The sequence below is a fragment of the Podarcis gaigeae genome (assembly GCF_964106915.1).
Source record: "Podarcis gaigeae genome assembly, chromosome: 9".
NCBI lineage: Eukaryota > Metazoa > Chordata > Lepidosauria > Squamata > Lacertidae > Podarcis > Podarcis gaigeae.
Genome location: NC_139685.1, coordinates 34,248,190 through 34,267,231, shown reverse-complemented (window position 1 = coordinate 34,267,231; position 19,042 = coordinate 34,248,190). Strand labels below are relative to the sequence as shown.

The 19,042-nt window shown below is 42.6% G+C and overlaps 1 protein-coding gene across 4 annotated transcripts in view; it reads left to right on the top strand.

Moving 5' to 3' along the window:
• Nucleotides 1–19,042, top strand: part of GALNTL6 (polypeptide N-acetylgalactosaminyltransferase like 6) — a 456,612-nt gene that overhangs the window by 180,303 nt on the left and 257,267 nt on the right. For all 4 annotated transcript variants that reach the window (XM_083755724.1, XM_083755726.1, XM_083755727.1 and 1 more), the window contains exons 3-4: nt 7,039–7,147; nt 18,134–18,272. In XM_083755724.1, coding sequence (XP_083611850.1) covers nt 7,039–7,147; nt 18,134–18,272 — 248 coding nt within the window. The remainder of the gene's footprint in view (nt 1–7,038; nt 7,148–18,133; nt 18,273–19,042) is intronic.

Genomic DNA, 19,042 nt, shown 5'->3' with positions numbered 1-19,042 from the left:
CCTTTTAGAAGTGGGTGGAATGTTTTCAGCTACACACACACACATTAATCAGCAGCTGGCATACTACGCCCATGTGCAAATTAATTGAAACAAAGCATGTTTTCTATGCCAAATCAATCAGTCTGTCAAGCATCCACAAAAGAAGATGTTTGGGGGATGCTTCAGTTATTATGGTGTCGAAAGCCTGCAGCCAGTAGGAATGATGTGCTTGCCACAATATATTGAGGTTCTACGAAAAAGAGTTATTCCAGAACTGGAAAAGAAGTATCCTGATGGTACTGGGATATTGCAGCAGGACCTAGCCCCCTGTCATACATCGAAAGTGCTGAAGAAATTCATGACAGAGTAGCAAATACAGTTACTTGATTGGCCAGGGACTTCCCCGGACATGAATCCCATTGAGAATTTGTGGGCTATATGCGAAACAAACAATGAATTTAGTACAGTAGTTTATTGTACAAAACTCACATATACGTACATTAGTAATGGATATGACCTCAGCTATTTTGTGTGCATGTGGTATTATTTAATTTGGCTTCTTCATTTTTTAAATGCAATACTGAATAGAAGTCACTGTTGAGGTTATAAGACTTCCAGCCAGAGAAATAGCACTCCAATAACTGAGTTTCTTGAATGGAAATTCCTCTGCCTTAGGCATCACCAAGTCAAGGAAACTATTTTCTGAAACACTTTAAAATAATCTTGTTAAGCCATAGAACAACATCAAAAGGAAAGGCTTCCTAGATGTTCAGCTGCTGACGAGGGAAATCAGCAGCTTAGGAATTGCAGACAGCTTCACACCCCATTAATTTAAATTCCTTGCTTGCCTGGTGGAACATGAAGTTTTAGGAAATTCCTAAAAATCCGCTTCAGGCTCCTTGAGTAAGCGGGGTAGGGGTGGAATCTCCTACTGTTTGCATATGGATAAAATTTCATTAAATGTAATTCCCCAGGGTTCACTAATATTCACTTCCCCCCAATAGGTCTCATTAGGAGAATTAGTATGTCTGAATTCTGCTCTTCAGAAAGGACTTCCTGGGTCATCGTACTCTAAAAATAGGGGATAAAGCTCAAGCTCCCAAAGTTACTTTGATGCTCATTTTCTCCTCCTGCCTCTCCTTTACTGCGCTTTCTGTGGGGAATGAGAAAAGGGCAAACCTCAACACATTGTTGAGCAACGTGAATTTATGGTGGATACTGTGGAAGCACTATGTAAAGTGCTACTAGGGGATTGTCTGTCATTTTGACAGGCAGGGGAAGGGGAGGGGGGAAGGGGAGGGGGGAGGGGAGGATGGAAGGACACATGAGAAATTTGTTCTTGGCAAATAGAACCTGACCTGGCCCTTGCCTTCTAGGCTAATGTGTTTGCTGAGAAAAATTGCAAAATTCAGAGAAATGTGAAATCTGAAGGGTAATTATATTAAAATCTGCACAATAGGCAGGGAGGTGTGGAATCAGAGGCAATAAGTCGCTAAGGAAGGCAGTGATTAGCCTCCCATCCATTGCAATCTTTAATGTAAACCATACCAGAAAATATATTATTTCTACATAAAAGCTATTTGGGGAGGCAGGTAACATGAACCACCAGTATATCTGATCACTTACAGTTGTCCTGATTCATACAAGTATGTGCTAAGTTGGAGGATTCCTCCAGTCGTAAACATACACAGTATTTTTAAGCAACTGATCTGGTATTTTAACTCACCATTTCTGTCAGGATAAAGGCAATACAGTGGTATCTCGAGTTAAGAACTTAATTCGTTCTGGAGGTCAGTTCTTAACCTAAAACTGTTCTTAACCTGAGGTACCCCTTTAGCTAATGGGGCCTCCCACTGCTGCTGTGTGATTTCTGTTCTCATCCTGAAGCAAAGTTCTTAACCCGAGGTACTATTTCTGGGTTAGCAGAGTCTGTAACTGGAAGCATCTGTAACCCGAGATACCATTGTATATGCAAAAACATATTAACAGTACATAAATTCCTAAATGTAAACTTGATGAAAAAGTCTTTGACTGCTTCTTGTTAATGAAGATTTCCATTCCTTGCTTAAATCAGGCTTTTGGGCTTATTAATATTGGACAGTTGAAATTGCTGTATTATCCAGGGAAATTTGAAATACTTCAGGGAATCCGCGGAGTAGTTAAACTAAAGTTTTCTGCCATTTGGGGGAGAAGCTATTTCAAGTGATCAAGGGAAATCAAATAAGCATGAGTGACAACCCTAAAGCTGACTTGTAGAACACTGGTCTATTTAACGTACAGCTAAAGCAATAAAAACAAAAGAAAAAAAAGAAAATGAATTCAGCTGTGCTGTTTCCCCTTTGGTCTTACAGCATTTAATAAGTGTTTTGTTATTTCTCATCATACTCTCAAAACATGTGCAAGATAATCTCTTTCGGAAGAAACAACAATTGTCAACTTAATTGACATGTGAGAGGATGGAATTCTGTGTTAATTCATTTCCTGTGCTGTAAAAGTTGTCTGAGTCTGTTAATTTCTCTTTACACAATATACAGCTTTGGAACAGAGATTCCTTTTTCATATCACAGCACTTCTTTTCTGATTATACAAACTGCATATGTGACTGCATTTGGAACACTGTGTACCGGGCCACTTGCCACGCCTCAAAAAGGATGTTTCATTTTTCACAGATATGTGCATTTTAAGCACACTTTACTTCAGTGTATGGACGCAGGTGGCGCTGTGGGTTAAACCACAGAGCCTAGGACTTGCCGATCAGAAGGTCAGCAGTTCAAATCCCCGCGACGGGGTGAGCTTCCGTTGCTCTGTCCCTGCTCCTGCCAACTTGGCAGTTCAAAAGCATGTCAAAGTGCAAGTAGATAAATAGGTACCACTCCGGCGGGAAGGTAAACGGTGTTTCCGTGCACTGCTCTGGTTTGCCAGAAGTGGCTTAGTCATGCTGGCCACATGATCCGGAAGCTGTACGCCGGCTCTCTCGGCCAATAAAGTGAGATGAGCACCGCAACCCCAGAGTCGGTCACGACTGGACCTAATGGTCAGCGGTCCCTTTACCTTTACCTTACTGCAGTGTATGCATTTTTGTACACACTATTCGGCTAGAGAACTGCATGGCAAAATTCAGAGAAGTGCTAATGTTGAAAGATGAATATATTTCAGTTTGTGTATTGTTTTGGGGAGTGTGGATTTTGTCGGTTCCTCAACTTAATCAAACTTATTTCCCATGCCTACCTGTGGCCCTCCACAACTGTCTTCATCCCTGACCATTGACCATGCTGGCTGGGGCCAATGGGAATTGTAGTCTAACAACATCTGGAAAGTCAAAGGATTAATAATGCCTGCTTTAAAGTTTAAGATATGGGTATCTGTACATGGTCACAATTGGTTGAAGTTGGTAAAATGAGTGCATAAGCCTCAGAGTATAAGTACAATGGTACAGTTAAGCAAATTTAGAATTAATAACCCTACAGCGTCCCCCACCCCTATTTAGATTGCAATGTATATTACTTCATTCATTGCTGTGTCTGGGGCCGCCCTATTCTTTTGAAGAGGGTCCTTGACTTCTGAAGAGGGTCCTTGACTTCTGCCCCAAAGTGCTGCCTTGACAAACTATGCAACTCAAAAATGTAGTCAAAGTTTGTCAGAAATGCATTACAAAGTTCATGAGGTCAGAGCTACCTGCTGGTCTGTTGGTAAACTATAAGAGATGGGTGTTTGCCACAAACACACAAAAACACAAAAACACAATTATGGGGGTGGCAGGGCAGAGTGCAGAATGCTATACTGAGCACAGAGATCATCTTTCTGAAAAATTGTTTTTTAGAAAACAACATTTCTAGTCCTTAGAGGATTCATTTGGATTCATTCCAAAAATGGTCATGCTACCTTCTCAGGCTAAAGCCTCATGGCCCTATCTGGTGATGGGGGTTTGGAGGAGGTAGGGATATCAAGGGCTATTCCTCTGAAAAATGGCACCTGAAGTCTTTTCCCCTGAAGATGGAGAATTGGGGCCCTGGCTCACGAGACTGAGCTTCTGTGGCTGCCAATTCAACAGGGGGACTCTGTAGGTTCAGGGCTTCTTCTACCTCATGGCAGCCATATTTCCAGGTTAGAAACACAGGTCACAGCAGTCTCTAGACTCAACAAATTACAGAAAGTTGGGGGAGGGGAAGAATAAAGGAAAATATGAAAATGTGAATAAAAGTTGAGAACAAATTAGTAGGCAATGCAATATACATTGATTTGACCTCTTAATGCTGGAATTGTTTTAGGATCAGTTTGAGTACTGATGCTTTCGAGAGATTTCTTATTAACAGTCCATAGCAGGACAGTAGTATAGGAATTATAAAATTTGGCAATTTTTATCTCAAACGCACCAGGGAGAAGGATGGGGGCCATTCACCTTGTCAATTTCAAGAATATGTTGCTTAGTATTTGAAATAAATACAGTGGTTCCTCGGGTTACAGGCGCTTCAGGTTACAGACTCCACTACCCAGAAATAGTGCCTCAGGTTAAGAACTTTGCTTCAGGATGAGAACAGAAATCATGCAGTGGCGGCAGGAGGCCCCATTAACTAAAGTGGTACCTCAGGTTAAGAACAGTTTCAGGTTAAGAACAGACCTCCAGAACGAATTAAGTTCTTAACCCGAGGTACCACTGCACTCGAAATAAAATAGAATGTGGCTAGATTTCTTTGCACCAATCATAATTGTTTTGATTTAAATAATTTATTACCCTTCAACAGTATTTCAGTCTATTGTGGGAAGTGTGCAGATGTTTTTACAGGCTGGAATGCAATCTTCTCCTGCCCTAGTTCAGTCATAACTGCTTGATGCAGGAGTTTCCACACTTACACAATCAGGCTTGGCGCCATATGGAGAGGGCCCTCAGCAAGGTGTTGTGTGGTGTGCCCCCCATTCTGTCCTAGGTGGGTGCCCCAAAGCTTATCAGAGGGCACAGTAAAGAATTGGGGGTGGGTGGCAGTGTGGAAACCAGTGCCACTGTATCTGCCCAGTGCTGTGAAGAGAAACACTTGGTGAGGCAGCTGCGAACACCGCCATTTTCATTACCCCCAGTGTCTCACTCTCAGCATAGGCCACAATCACACCATACTTTTAAAGCACTATGATGCCATTTTGAACAGTCATGCTTCACACACACAATTCTGAGTGGTGTAAGAATCTATCCCTCCTCACAGAGGACTCTGGGAATTGTGGCTCTGTGAGGGGTCTGGTATACATCTCAACTACCGCAATTAAATCAGGACATCCTGTTTTGGGCTGCCATGCTCTCAGCCTGGCACCTAAAAATGTGTGAGACCGTGGAGCCCAAAAATGTGTGTTTTGGGGGGAAATGTAGGTCAGGTGACTTGTGCAGGTCAGGTGACTTGTGCGGGAGCGCAATTGGGGAAAAACACATCCTGGTTTTCAATATCAACATGTTGGAGGGTATGGACTGGGATGTCTAAGCATTCTTACCAGAATTCTTGGGGAGGGGGAGCCATGACTGCTTAAAGTGGTATAATAGTGCATTAAATGTATGGCGTGAATGTGGCCATATTGTAGCTAGGGCCCCAAGGCACTGGAGATAATGAAGATGGTGGAAGCTGCAGTCACCTCACTCAGCACTTCCCTTTACAACACGGGACATAAAAATGTGGGGGGGGGGGGTTCTTTGTTTTTTAAAAGGGAAGCCAGTCTCAGTCATGGTAGACCCTGGCATTTGCTCTGCTATTCTGGGTGCTGATTCCAAGCCTCCACATATATTGAACCCACAAATGATGCTTACCAACCTGCCTGAAATGAGTTTCTTGTTTAGTTCTCTGGAAATATGTATCTGTTTGTCATCTTTTACTTTCCTCCAAGGGCCTTAGAGTAGAGTACATTGGACTCTCTTATTTATTTGTACAATATTCCTGTGAGGTACCTCAGGCTAAGACTTAGTGATTTGCCAGAGACCAGTGTTTAAACTACAAAGGACCATAAGCGGCCTGGTCATTCTCCCTACTTTTTGTGATGGGTCCCTTAGCCGCACTTTTTAGAAGGCCACACTGTAGGTGGGGGGATGATTTGACTAAAATTGGGAAAATCCTTCGGTGGGGGCTCCTTTCTCCTATCATTTGAACACCTTGTCATCTAAGCATCACAACACTATAGCCATTTGATTTGAATCTTGATTTCTCCAACACACAACACAGTCTAGCCACTGTCCCAAACTAGCTTTTAAAGTGTGAATTAACCTGCCCTCTCTGTTTTGGTTTAGTTTAAAAAGGTGAAACATCACAGAAAAAGATAACATTAAAAAATCATTATATGGAATACGAAAAATGGCAACAATTTAAACAAAGGTACGCAGGTGGCGCTGTGGGTTAAAGCCTCAGCGCCTAGGACTTGCCGATTGAAAGGTCGGCGGTTCGAATCCCTGCGGCGGGGTGCGCTCCCGCTGCTCGGTCCCAGCGCCTGCCAACCTAGCAGTTCGAAAGCACCTCCGGGTGCAAGTAGATAAATAGGGACCGCTTACCAGCGGGAAGGTAAACGGCGTTTCCGTGTGCAGCTCTGGCTCGCCAGATGCAGCTTTGTCACGCTGGCCACGTGACCCGGAAGTGTCTTCGGACAGCGCTGGCCCCTGGCCTCTTAAGTGAGATGGGCGCACAACCCCAGAGTCTGTCAAGACTGGCCCGTACGGGCAGGGGTACCTTTACCTTTACCTTTAACAGCACAATACTACAAAAACAAAGAGGGGAAACAGTGAATAGCTGATCTTAAGATAAATTACTAAGCAGCAAATTGTTCTTAAAGCTTGCTAGACTAATAAGATATTTACTAAGCAGCTAAAAATAAGTGTAGAGGAAGCCAGCAAATCTCTACCTGGATGAAGTCCCACTTTCTCAGGGCAACCCTTAAAGTGAATGTGAAAGTCATCCTGCATACGCATGAGTCCCATATGTATGTTGCAGATCCATACAGGGAACCTGACTGCTATCTGCCTTTGCCTATGAATGAGTTTGGGTTTCAGTAGAGAAGGTAACATTTAATTATACCTTTTCCCCCCTGTTTCTACAGACATTCCCAATGGGGCTTGGAGATGGACAGCTCTATACCTGGACAGATGGCTTGAAAAGAAAGGACTGGCATGACTATGAAAGTATTCAAAAAGATGCCATGCGTTCAGGTGGGATGTTTAGAGTAAATTAGTATTTAACTTCCTCCTTTACACACTGGGATACCTTCCTTTTTCTTATTCTTTTGCATTAGGACTGGCAAAAATATCTGCAGGAATCTCTTTGGAATATATATATATATATATATATATATATATATATCACATTCCTATGTTATGTAGAATCAGAATCACGTGAAGAATTAAGATCAGTTAGAAATAGCCACTTGGATTGCCAAAACAAAACCTGTATCAATTGCATTATATTATTTAGCAGCTGATTTTTTATTTATTATAGTGTTGTAAGTTGTAAAAGCTTTAACAAGATCCACTTCTCTACATTATTATCAATTACTTTGAGGGTCTTTTCCCAGCTGCTTTGATTTCTTCATTCACTTGGATCCCACTCCAAAATACTTAGGGTGGCGCACATGTGAGGAAGATGAGGTTGTGGAAGAGTGACTTGCCAAAGATATCTTAGGGAATTTGAAGCTAGATCTCCCCAGTCATGGTCCAGCATTAGCCACACCATTCTAGAACTGGTACATCTATATCCCCCCCCCAAAGGGTTTACTCTGCCAGTTGTGTGAGATCTGGCTCCTGGCAAGTTGTGGCCAGATCACCATCTCTCAGCCTAAAATATCCCACAGTGAGGATGTTGTGGGGGGGCACCAAGATTCTTGGAAGAAGGATAGCTTAAAATGTAATTTACAGTTGCTGTTCTAGCAAGACCAGAAATACAAGTGAAGAGAATACTTTGCAAGATCACTTACATTTTCTTTTTAAAAAAAAAAAACTCCAAACATCATCCGTTTGATTAGCTACATTTAAATTTTCTAAAGTCTTGCTCCTAATTTTGTCATCTTCTAACCAAAGTTGTTTGTTGCAGTAAACAAAAGTCAATCATTTTAGTGCAGCTGGGGCATCACAGCTTCATTCTAATGAGAAATCAGTATTAACCTAAAAATAATCCTTACTTGTATCCCCTAAGGATCGGAATTAACAAGAGGAATTACATCTCTTGATTGGGGATTAGGAATTTATACTTTTCTCTCTCTTTTTAAACATGCAAAATCATGTCACGCTGACAACCACTTCACAAACACAGTTCTGAAAACACAACTTTGTGCATCAATGTCAGTAGTTAGATTTTGTGTGTCTGTTTCCCTGCGAAGGGCCTTTCCCCAAAATTTTAGAGCCCTGAGTTTAATCCACTGCTCTTTGGTGGCTATGTGATTCCTATGCAAAGAAATGAACTCCTAGGCAATGCAGTAAGTGGCAATGTTACTTCTAGTTGGCCAGAGCAGTCACAGTGGCTCCCAACCAACACATGGTACCATGGGTTTCTGGCTTCTGGGAGCTACTGTGACTGTTCTCCTAAGGGATACTGCATTGGCATCTGTTGAACAGTGTAGGGGATGCCTGAAGTCTTCTGGAACAATGGCGGTTGGGGCACTGTCAGTTCACAACGTAGGAGTATATCACACTCAGAATATTATTACACTTTTTTTGCATGCAGTCTTCCCCTAATTTTGTGCTTCTCTTTGGTGGACATTGAATTTTCCTTACATAGTACTGGGAGCAAATAGAAACAATATGATACCTGTTGCTGTTACACTTAGTGTAAACCATGCAGGAGACTTTTTGAGAAGTAGTACAGAAATGTAGCAAACACACACAGGACAAGTAGTGCCTGTGACAAAATGTTGCATTGTAGAGTGCTCCTATTCATGGTCCAAGCCAGCCAACCATGCTCCTTTTCAGGATACTCCAGGCTTCCTCAAACTTGGCGCTCCAGATGTTTTTGGCCTACAACACCCATGATCCCTAGCTAGCAGGACCAGTGGCCAGGGATGATGGGAATTATAGTCTCAAAACATCTGGAGGGGTGAGTTTGAGGAAGCCTGGGATACTCCATTCCATTTCCCTCCCCTACAGTTTTAAGAGGTGGTTTCTTGACAGATACTCAGCATTCCTTGGTCACTGAATATCCTCAGACCTCAGTGTGTTCTTTTCAGGATGGGCTCAGATGTTTCCCCTTAATACTGTTGGTACTTTTACAAACCTTGGGTTGCCTCTGATAGTTTGCTCAGTAGGCCTGATTTGGCTGTCAGAAAACTTTCGAGTTTACTATTATAGTGCTAGATTTGTTTAGTTGCTGTTTCCATGATTGCAAACTATACAAAGCAAAGGAGAAGTGGTCAGTAAAAAGCAACATGGATAGCTCATCACCACTCTCCTTCCCACATACTTCTCATCGATTTCCAAAGCCAAGCATACTGAAGGCAGCACGTATGCTGCTAGAGCCGAAATGGTATTGTGCAAAGTACTGTGCCTATTACAGGATATCCTTTTGGTGGGAGGGAGCCCTTTAGTTGTTGTGGGCTGTAGACACTCATAATTCTATTCAAGAGATGCAGGAGAATGCTAACACACATTGAAATTGCTATATTTTAACTTTTTTGATTATAAATCATATTAACACTTGCAGTGCCCTTCACACACCCACTCACACACCCAAACACCCACCCACCATTTTAATCATGGATGACACTTCTATACAATTGTAGTACAATGGCCACATCCATAGAATCATAGAATTGCAGAGTTGGAAAAGACCACAAGGGCCGTCTAGTCCAACCCTCTGCAATATAGGAATATTTTGCCCAATGTGGGGCTCAAACCCACAACCCTGAGATTAAGAGTCTCATGCTCTACCAAATGAGCTATCCCAACAGTGAAGGAAGATTAACAGATAAAAATTGATGGTGTTGCTGGAGATGATGCAAGTCAACTGATTTGGTATGAAACCACACATTGAGAATATGCATGCACACATAAGCACTATAAGCATAGATAAAAATGGTACAGTTTAGCAGCCACTAGTGTGTAATCCTTACAGGGCATGAATAGCTAGCTGCTGAAGTAACTGCTGCTCCAAGCTAGCATTACAGTGTATAAAGGATTAATCTTACTGCAAGGCCGGTACAATATTCTTGAAGCCAGTCTGATGCCAGTGGGCAGACAGCAGTTCTTTTGATGGCAGCCTTCATTGCTTTGAGGCAAGGCTGACGCTTATCTAGTCAGCTGTGCTGCCAGGTAAGTGTTCCAGCATCAATTAGAAATCCATGTTCAAGCATCTGATTTCCTCCAGCCAATCCCAAGGCAGATGGCAAGCATCCAGCTCCAAATGCTAAGCTTCTTCCATTCCCAGAATGCCAGTCTTGATCCAGTGCCTTATTGGCTAATCTTAAGCATCATGAGAAAACATATGTTAACATATGTTTTTCTCATGAAGTATCATTTTCAGTGTAAAGATTCTAATGTCATATAATACAGAACTGGTGTGCTTCTGAGTATTTTGTAGAAGTGGGAATTTCAGCAAAATCCCTTCCTGTGTACAATTATTACTAGCAGAGCAATTCAGCAGGACATGTCGTACCTTCACGCTCATCCTCATGTATGGAATACTGTTTCCAAATGGAGACATTAAAGACCTTGCAGCAGTCACATGAAGTCCACCAAAAGCATTTATACATGGTGGTGGCACTGTATGAGGCAGGTGCAGAAGTTCAAACGTCTTACTAAGCACATTGCCTTAATGCAAGAAGAATTCTCAATCCATAATGCAGCAATAATGCTCAATCCATACATGCCTACCAGTGATTCATCCTAGCACAAAGCCACCTTGTGTGATTGACTTTATGCATCTATCGTAAGGGGCAGAAGTGCTTTTTGGCACCTTTCACAAAGTTTAAATATCTTTTATGTTAGCAATTGGAAGAACTATTGTCAATGTAAGACACATTGTGATGGTACTTTGCTAAGAACTGGGTATTTGTCTGTGGTTGAGTAAGTACGTCTGCAGAAGAAAGAGAAATAAGGATATATGCATGCCTATACTATTATTGGGACGCAGGTGGTGCTGTTGGTTAAACCACAGAGCCTAGGACTTGCCAATCAGAAGGTCAGCGGTTTGAATCCCTGCGACGGGGTGAGCTCCCATTGCTCGGTCCCTGCTCCTGCCAACCTAGCAGTTTGAAAGCACGTCAAAGTGCAAGTAGATAAATAGGTACCACTCCAATGGGAAGGTAAATGGTGTTTCCGTGCGCTACTCTGGTTTGCCATAAGCGGCTTAGTCATGCTGGCCACATGACCCGGAAGCTGTACGCCAAGTCCCTTGGCCAATAAAGCGAGATGAGCGCCACAACCCCAGTCGGTCATGACTGGACCTAATGGTTAGCGGTCCCTTTACCATTATTATTATTATTATTATTATTATATACCACACTTCAAGGATCACAGGGCAGTTCACAACATACAAATTCAGCCAAAGACCTGGTTATAGAAGAACATTTTTGGCTAAAGAGATGTAACAAAGGTGCCAGGTGAGTTGCCCAGGGAGAACATTCCACAAACAGGAAGCCACTGCAGAAAAGGCCCATTCTCATATTGCCATCATCCAGACCTCTCATAGAGAAGGCCACATGAAAAAGGGCTTCAGATTATGATCACAGGGTTGATTCATACAGGGAGGAGAATCCTTGAGTTATTGCAGCCCTGGGCTGTTTAAGGCTTTATAGGTCAAAAACAGAACTTTGAATTAGGTCTGGAAACTAATCAGCAACCCGTACAGTTGGGCCAGGATTGGTATTATGTGCTCAAACCATCCTACCCCGGTGATCAACCTGGCCGCAGATTTCTTCACCAGCTGTAGTTTCCAAATCATCTTCAGAGGCAGCTGCATGTATAACATGTTGCAGTAATTTAACCTAGAGGTTACCAGAGCATAGACAACAGAGCATAGCCTCCCCCCACCTCATAAAAGGGTGGGAAGGTAATTTTCACAAGTTCTCCCTCCCCATCTATAGCTGTGCAGAATGATCCATTTTTAAATTATTGAAAATGGTTCTAATGCATGATTTGAGAACATATTGTTAAATACATTATTAAAATGGACTGATTATTTTCTTAGCCACCAGCTATAATTTTCAAATGGTAGATCAAGGCAACTTTTGCCACAAATTAGTACTATATTAGCAATTTAAGGTTGGATCTAGAGTTCCTGTGAGCAGAACTTTGGATGGTACTTTAGGATGCTTCGGTGTAAAATGATAACTCCTGCTAGAGGAATGAAGGAAGGTGGGGGTCTTTTCCCCAATTCCTGCTTCCTTTCCTGCCAAAGCACTCTGTATCTCCCAAAAAACATGCTTCTGATAGTTGGCAAACCCTCTGGAACAGAATGGGAGATGCCCGATAGGGATACAGAGGGAGGGAGAACTGGTGAAAATTACCTTCCCACCCTTTTATAAAGGCTCCACTGGATCCCAATCCCCTCTGTCAATGGTAGGAGCCTTCCAGTTCAGAGAAGGGCAAGTCTAGATCTTACCTGCTTCACAGGATGGACTCTGTTGCTGCTCATGGTTGCTATCACCAGGAGAGTATTGTCTGGAAGCCCAAGGGAGGGGGAATTTATTGTAGCAGGGTAACAGATCACTGTAATTGTGCAAACCTAAATTTCAGGTATTTGCTTGAATCTTTCCCTCATAATACTAACAGTCTTGAGGTGACCTAAGTTCAAAGTGACTGTAGGGACCGTGACTTATGTTTCTCTCAAGTTGTAGTCTTGCAGCCTTGAATATTACTTCTTTTACTCAGTGCCAGCCATGGTTTAGTTCACCTTCTCCAGTTTGGTTTTGCAGCACCTATTTAATTACTGCAGATGTAATAAAAAAATTATATATATCTTATATATAAAATAAATGTTCCTAAATGTACCAACCAAGCACAAACTTAGATATGTGGACCACATGTCTGGAGCAGTACAGGAAGACTGTCCTGAAACCATTTTGACTCCCAAACTGACCAAATGTTTTCTCTGAAAGGAGGGAGGGGTTGAGGAACCTTCACATTGTCTCAGGAATTGAGTAATCACCATCTCAAAGGAATGGGCAGACTACCAGGAAAGGCAATTAGATAAAGCATTATCAGATAACCTGGCAGACGGGAAAAACAACAACTTTCAAATTTCTGTTGTAGACCGGCTTTTCTGTGATGTATGTATGATGTATGGAGGGGTGGTCTTGAGCTCCAGAGCAGGGAATTTAAAATGTCTATATAAGGGCAGGCACATCTTTGTTCTGGGTCCTCCTCCGTCCTCCTGCGTGTGAGGGGAGCACCCTGTTGCAACAGCTTTAATAAAGATCAGACTTACTAGCTGCTTTGCTTCTCAATATTCTCTGGTTGGCCTCTGTTATTTTCTCCTACTGATAGGGAACCCACTTAAGGACTCTATATGGGCTCTTGGATACCCCATAAGGGAAGAAGAGCAGATTTTGTTTACAACACAGACATTCTGCTACAACACATACCTTTCCTAGAATGTCACTTGGTTTGTTTGAACCCTGCAGCCTCCTTCCTGTAAAGCTGAATTCCTTCAAATTATCTGAGCATGCACTGGATTCCTTTTATCTATGCAGGTCAGCCCGTGATTGAATCAAAGCGCAAATGCTTTTAATGTTGAGATAAGTTGTGTTTTTCACAAGCTGGCTGGTTTGCTGTCTACAAGGCTTGGCTCTAGGAAGCAACCTGCTGCCAGTCTGTTCTTATGTTAAATCGGAGAAAAGGCATTCTAGCAGTTGTGGCATTTGGTGATAAGTAGCTGGGCTAAATAGAAGATATACTGCACATCCCCTGGCTACAAAGCTGTGATTAGTTTCAGCTGGCTGCAGAAAACACAGTCTTTTTGGAACGGTGATAGTGCTGTGTAACTTAAATCAGAACATGGAGGATTCCTTATCTCCCATCGCACACTCTGGCATTCCAAACACACTGGACACACTTGACTGCCAGCGTTTATTTCTATTCCAATCTAACATTACAATATGTTGGTATTAGGGACTATATCAAACCTTTCTTGTTCTCAAAAATGTACTTGTATGTCCCATTGAAGCAGCCAAAGTGCGGTGTTTCAAAGCAAGGGTTTGTTTGTTTAGGGAGCAGCAGGGTTTAAACAAGGATTTAGAGATGTGTTCATCACCAGCTTTGCACCCTGTTGTATTCCCCCTGTGAACAGAAAATAAAGCAGTGGTATAGCAGGGCAGATAATTCATGCTGTGCATTTGCAAAATACATTGAAAGCAACAGCGGGGGCCCTGTCCCCCACTCAAGACATATAAATCTGTCAATTTTGGTTTCTCTCTGCTTCTCATTTTTTTTCCAATTTTAGGCTCAGTTTGCTACATATCCACATCAGTTTGCAATCAGTTGACAAGTCCTTACAAAACACCATAAGAATTTTAGTGGGAATTTCTCCTAATAAACATGTTTTATAAGCAATTTTACCTATTGTTGTTGTTTACAATCATGCAGTAAAAACAACTAAAATTGGTTTTAAAACAATACCCTCCCCTCCAAAAGTCAGTTTTAAAACCAATAGAAACAAACACCCAAGTCAAAGACCTAAAACATGCCTCCCCTTAATCTAGCTAGAAAAGCTTGTTGTGATGGGGGGGAGCACTGTCTCTATTTGTTTCTGTAAAGCATAAGGATGCTGTTCCAAAGAACAGAGGCAGATACACTGAAAGCCCTGCTTTGAATTGCTATGGAGAAGCTTCTGCTGTTTTAGATTTTCCTGCAGAATTCAGTGACCTGCTGTGTATGCATGGGTAAGGTGCTCTCTCATATAACCTAGTCTCAAGGTGTTAAGGGCCTTTTAGGTAAAGGGGAACCCTGACCATTAGGTCCAGACATGGACAACTCTGGGGTTGCAGTGCTCATCTCGCTTTATTGGCCAAGGGAGCCGGCGTACATGTCATGTGGCCAGCATGCCTAAGCCGCTTCTGGTGAACCAGAGCAGTGCACAGAAACGCTGTTTACCTTCCCGCTGGAGCAGTTCCTATTTATCTACTTGCACTTGGATGTGCTTTCAAACTGCTTTTTTTTACTTGCACTTTGATGTCCTTTGGAACTGCTAGGTTGGCAGGAGCAGGGACCGAGCAACGGGAGCTCACCCCGTTGTGGGGATTTGAACTGCCAACCTTCTGATCGGCAAGCCATAGGCTCTGTGGTTTAACCCACAGCGCCACCCGCGTCCCTCTTTTATGATAGTGCAAAAAACCTTGAACTTGGCATGGTAACAGATTGGCAAACAGGGCTGGTTCTGCAGAGTTTTCCTCCACAACCATCCTAGCCGCAGCCTCCAGACCAACCTCAAGGGAAGTCTCACATAGTGCATTGCAGTCTAATCTAGCCCTGGCAATGCATGGACAACTACGGTCAAAATATCCAAGTACACGACTGCCCATAGCTCTTACAAAGTTGGTGAAAAGCACCCCTGGCCATCAAGCTCACCACTGCATCCACACAGTGTGTCTCAGTGCCTTCTGATGGTAAATCTCAATGCTGACCACTTCCTAAGATGGCTAGTTAAGACACAGTGTCTAATCAAACAGGCTTAATTGACATTTTATATTATTTTGAATAAGGGCCCATCTCTTATATTCAGAGATGCCGAGTTCCGCCCAACATGGGGGGGGGCCTCATCACATGTGCATGATGTCACACATGCAACACACTTATGTGACATAACGTGCATTGGGATAAGGCCTACTGCCACTGCAGAGAAGCCCAGTGAGGCTCACCACTGCTGTGGGGAGGTCCGGGAAGGCCCAGCTGCTCAAGATTGGGGGCCTCAGCCATGTCCCCACATACTGGGGGGGGGAGGCCTAAAGTGTCCTCGCATAGAGTTGGAGCCTGTGTTTATATTGTATGTTTCTTACATTTAACTGCTGCATATGAGAGCCACAACAAATTCAATCCTATTGTTTACTCACTAAATTCTGGAACACCTGCAATGAAGATTTTATTTTTTGTGTTCTGTGGTGCATCTGAATTTGGGGTGCCAATATGTAATTGCTAAGGAATGAAGGTATGATTACAAAAGACGGGCTTGTTTTTGAATAGGGAAGAGAGGTCCTTTGGAGCATATTGGCTGGCTGAAATTCTGAGGGAAAGATAAATTGGTAGCCAGTGGTTGCTGTTTTCTGTGAAGGTTCACATGAGTAGTGTCACAGTCCGGTTCACGGGTGATCTAAGTCCCGGCTGGGGATGTCTGGACTGGGGACAAGATGGCAGGGTGGGAGCAGGCACGGGAGTCCAGAAGCCAGGAGTCAGAAAGCCAAGAGTCCGAGGGTCAGAGAGCCGGGAGTCAAGAAGCCAAGGGTCTGAGGGTCAGGAAGCAAGGAGTCACAAGGTCAGGGGTCCGAGGATCAAGAAGCAAGGAGTCACAAAGTCAGGGGTCCGAGGATCAAGAAGCAAGGAGTCACAAAGTAAGGGGTCCGAGGATCAAGAAGCAAGGAGTCACAAAGTAAGGGGTCCGAGGATCAAGAAGCAAGGAGTCACAAAGTAAGGGATCTGAGGATCAAGAAGCAAGGAGTCAAACGCAGCAAGGCAGGGAACGTTTTACTGTGGCAAAGAACTGAAGGGAAATGCTGAGCTTATATCCCTTCCCAGCTCTTGCCACCAGGTGCTGTGAGTTACCAATCAGCCTCACCTGTGTGGCTGCGCCTTGTCTAACTTCAGAACAAACTTAGGACGGCCCCAGTCCTGCAGAGTCCTATTGGTCACAGAGCCTGGCTCATGCAAGCACACCTGACAAGTAGGAAGAAATATGCTCTGAATAATTTCAAAATGTAAAAGGATTTTTTTAGGGGGTGTCACCCAAAGTAGGGTGACTTCATTTTTAAAAAACAACAACACATATGCAAATATTTCCTTTTCTACTCTTTGAGCTTAAGTGAGGATAATTACTGTAGAGTGAAAAAAAATCTATATATGTTTAATGCTCTATAGTGTTGTATTCTGACCCAATTTTCTCTATTCTTTATTATTGAGAATCTTAATAATTAACATACCTGGCTTTGACTGATAGAGTGCTATTTTTATGCTGTTGTGTTCTGTGCCTATTTAAGAGAATACTGCTCCTTTTCTTCTCTCACTAATCTTTTTTAATTTCTGGAATCAGAAATCAGAATCAGAAAAAACTGTCTATCCCTAATGTCTCCCCATAATGTCTTTCTTCTGGGCAAAATGTTGCTGTGGTCTAGACTCTAGACCACTTCCAGTGGTCAAGATCTTCTGCACTATCCAGAACTGCCTGATAATTAGGATGAAGAAAATGCTGGTTGATAAAAAAAATATTGCACACCATGCCTGTTACAATTCAATTAGCCAGGTTGACATATTTCATTCAACTCTGTGGATATTAAGCCGTTTGAGGCAAGATAGATTTAAAAAGATGAACCTCCTAGCCTTGCTGTGAAATGTTAAAAGAGCTACTGCAGAATGGAGACTAGATCAAACTATTCCAAATGTCAATATTCTATTACTTTGCCATTTATCTGTATCAATAGGCCTTTTCAGGTGTTTGGTAGGTATTGAATAGGTGATTAGTCAACTGGGAATGCATGCAGCTAGTCCTATCCCTCAGAGGGTTGGCCTAGACTGGCCACACCCTTTGGCTAATGAATGATTGGTATCAGTCTGAAGGATGTTTCATTGATACTCTTCCCCAATGGAAACAGAGCCTTGGTCAACGTTCCATTGTATGAAACATAATGGTGGAATAGGGCTTATATCAGTTCTCTTTCAAAGGCCCATAGAGCTGGTTGTTTGGCTTTGACCTATCAACTACATTGGTAGACAGCCACATGCAGAAGCTTCTATTGTACACTTAAAGCAGAAGGGCCTATAAACATTCTTGTCTATATCACTTACAGTTTTCTGTCCCTCTGGTCTATTAGATCAGAGGGGAAATCTCAATGCACAGAGGAACTGCATTAATACTGTAATGTGCATTCGAGCGCCACTATTTCATACTTCAGGCTTTATTTGCAGTTTGCTTGTTAAAACATTTTCCATCACAGAACATCACAGCAGTTCTGGACACTCAAGCACCAATGATGGTAACTGCATTTTGGTTTTTTTGTTCCATTTCAGGGAAAGGTGAACAGGGAAAGCCTTACCCTCTCACAGAAGAAGACAATGATGATTCTGCATATCGGGAAAATGGTTTCAATATTTTTGTGAGCAACAACATAGCCTTGGAGCGATCCCTGCCAGACATTCGACATCCTAAGTAGGTACACTAAATCTGATTGATTGTTGCAGGGCATGCCTTCACTTAGTTTACCTTGTTTTGCAGAAGCTCCCTGATTTAACTGAAGATTAGAAAAGGTGTGAAGCTGCTGTGGCTAATTATCCTCTATCACTTCCAGCTGCTTGCAGTGAGGAGCAAAAGAAGATATTGGACTCCACTGTAGGTGTTTGTAGGGAAATGTGAGCTTTCTGCTGGTAGGTGTTTGTAGCAGGAGGCATGGAAAGAGTCGTAAGCAATATTGCTAAGTGCTTCTCTGGGGATGCCAGATACAGGAAACTACTCTAGAGGTGACAAACAGAAGGCCTGAAATAATCAGGTACATTGTTCCACTTTGGGAGTGGTTTTTATACCAGTTACAGTTCTATTTGTCTTAATGTAACATAATTTGTGACATTCTTGCATTTTGTAAGAGAGGCTGCATTAATGAGGAAGTTAACGATGCAACACTGTTACTGGCCTAGACTGGAGGCATGTGACATGGGGAGGCTTTTCAGGTTAAAGCGTTGGTCAAGATTGTGAACAGATTATATTGAATATCAGACAGGTGGGCAAATCTCCAATGGCTTTAGAAGTGTGTATATATCAGTTATTTTGACTGTCCAATTGACTCTGCGGCAGCTCCTATGCTGTGGAACAAACTCCCTACAGAGGTAAGTCTGGCTTCTTCATCATACAGCTTCTGGCAAATGCTGAAGATACACCTCTTTACCCTGGCTTTTGACACTTGAGGTGTATATTTTTTAGTACAC